This window comes from Prunus persica, chromosome G3, assembly GCF_000346465.2.
Source record: "Prunus persica cultivar Lovell chromosome G3, Prunus_persica_NCBIv2, whole genome shotgun sequence".
Lineage (NCBI taxonomy): Eukaryota > Viridiplantae > Streptophyta > Magnoliopsida > Rosales > Rosaceae > Prunus > Prunus persica.
In genome coordinates this window covers 815,665-817,395 of record NC_034011.1, presented here as the reverse complement: position 1 = coordinate 817,395, position 1,731 = coordinate 815,665, and the positions used below count along the sequence as shown (strand labels likewise).

The window sequence follows — 1,731 nt, the reverse complement described above, 5'->3', positions numbered from 1 at the left end:
ACGTTTAAGTTCCTTTAGTATAGCCATTTGAAATATTTTATTTATCGCGTATAGCCGATCGGCTGTACTTTTACGATATTATAATTTTTGGAGTATAGCGGTGCGGCTGTACTTTTAAAATATTCTGCTTATGGAGTATAGCCGCGCGGCTATACTATAACGGCCTTCCCACCTGTCAGACCTGTACTTGTTGCTGCAGCCTGCAGGTGCTTATTGGGTGGAACCCGAGACCATGTTGGCGTCTGTTGTTGATGGTAATATAATTACTGGGGCTACATATGAATCCTGAGTTCATTAGGCTTTTTGTGAAGGCACTAGGTGGTAACATAACTGGTTCAGATAGGAGGATCCTGTTTCTCTGTGGGGTAAGTTTTATTTTCCTTCGTAGTGCAATGAGAAATATGAAATTGTGATGCCGATCAATATTGAATATATCACTGTTCAGTATTTGTTTTTTAATGTGATTCAAATTGGAGAAACCCAGAATAAACAAAAAGAAATGAAGGTGAATATGGTGTATGTGATCTTGAACCTGTCTTCATGAATCGGTATACATTTGACACACAATACATGCCATATGTCAAAAACTTCTTCGTATAATATATACATGCATGAATGGGCATAAAGATAAACTGAAAAGAAGAGGATTGATGGAGATTTGCCCCGTTACAGATACTTCTGAAAGATATATAGTGAAAATAACCTGAATCGGCTATACCAGATTTGCCACAATTCTGGTGTGATAGGGTTCCATCTGATAACAGTTTAGAAAAGGAAGCTTAAGAATTGAGAAGACTAAGAAGGAAGAAGAAATGATATGCTCTGTATATAATGAATTACAACGGCAGTTTCATTAGTGTTATATCTCAATAACCAAGACTTAACACTCTTAACTAATTATAGTTACTACTAACTAACAACACGTGAGCACACGTGACAGCTTAACAAACTAACTAATATTGTTATCATTCCCCCTCAAACCCAACTCTGGATCCTGCTATGGATTTCCAAGTCGCATACTAGTACAGTGACTCAAGAAAATAGGACTATGCAGTCCTTTAGTAAATACATCTGCGATTTGCTCTTGAGTGGGAACATACTAAACAATCAGATCATTCCTTTGAACCCTTTCACGAACAAAGTGAAAATCTGTATCCAAGTGTTTAATTCGTGAATGAAACACAGGATTACTACTAAGTGCCAAAGCAGATAGATTATCACAAAAGATGGTAGGAGGTAGAGGCAAGCACACTTTCAAGTCTAGCAAAACCTTTCGAATCCAACCCAAATCTGCAGCTGTACTAGCCAAAGCCCTATACTCGGCCTCTGTAGAATTTCTGGATGCAGACCCTTGCTTCTTAGACTGCCATGAGATAGGATTATGTCCAAGCAATACCACAAAACCTGTAGTTGACCTCCTAGCATTTAAATCCCCCGCCCAGTTAACATCACTATAAGCTTGTAATTTCCAAGGACCATGAATAAAGTGAATTCCATAATTCATGGTACCTTGAATGTATCTCAAAATTCTTTTGACCAGGTTGAAATGTATCTCAGTGGGAGCAGTCATACACTGACACACAGTATTGACAGCATAGGATAAGTCAGGTCTTATGAAAGTTAAGTATTGTAAGGCACCAACAATACTTCTATAAAATGTAGGATCATGCAGTGGTTCTCCTTCAGACATTAAGACTTGATTATGTGGCTTGCAAGGAGTAGGAGAAGCCT

The 1,731-nt window shown here is 38.2% G+C and overlaps 1 protein-coding gene across 1 annotated transcript; it reads right to left on the bottom strand.

Annotated features, from left to right (window-relative positions):
• LOC109947875 (uncharacterized mitochondrial protein AtMg00810-like) lies at positions 1,100-1,690 on the bottom strand. The gene has a single exon (XM_020559216.1). It carries the CDS (start codon positions 1,688-1,690, stop codon positions 1,100-1,102), a length of 591 nt encoding a protein of 196 aa, XP_020414805.1.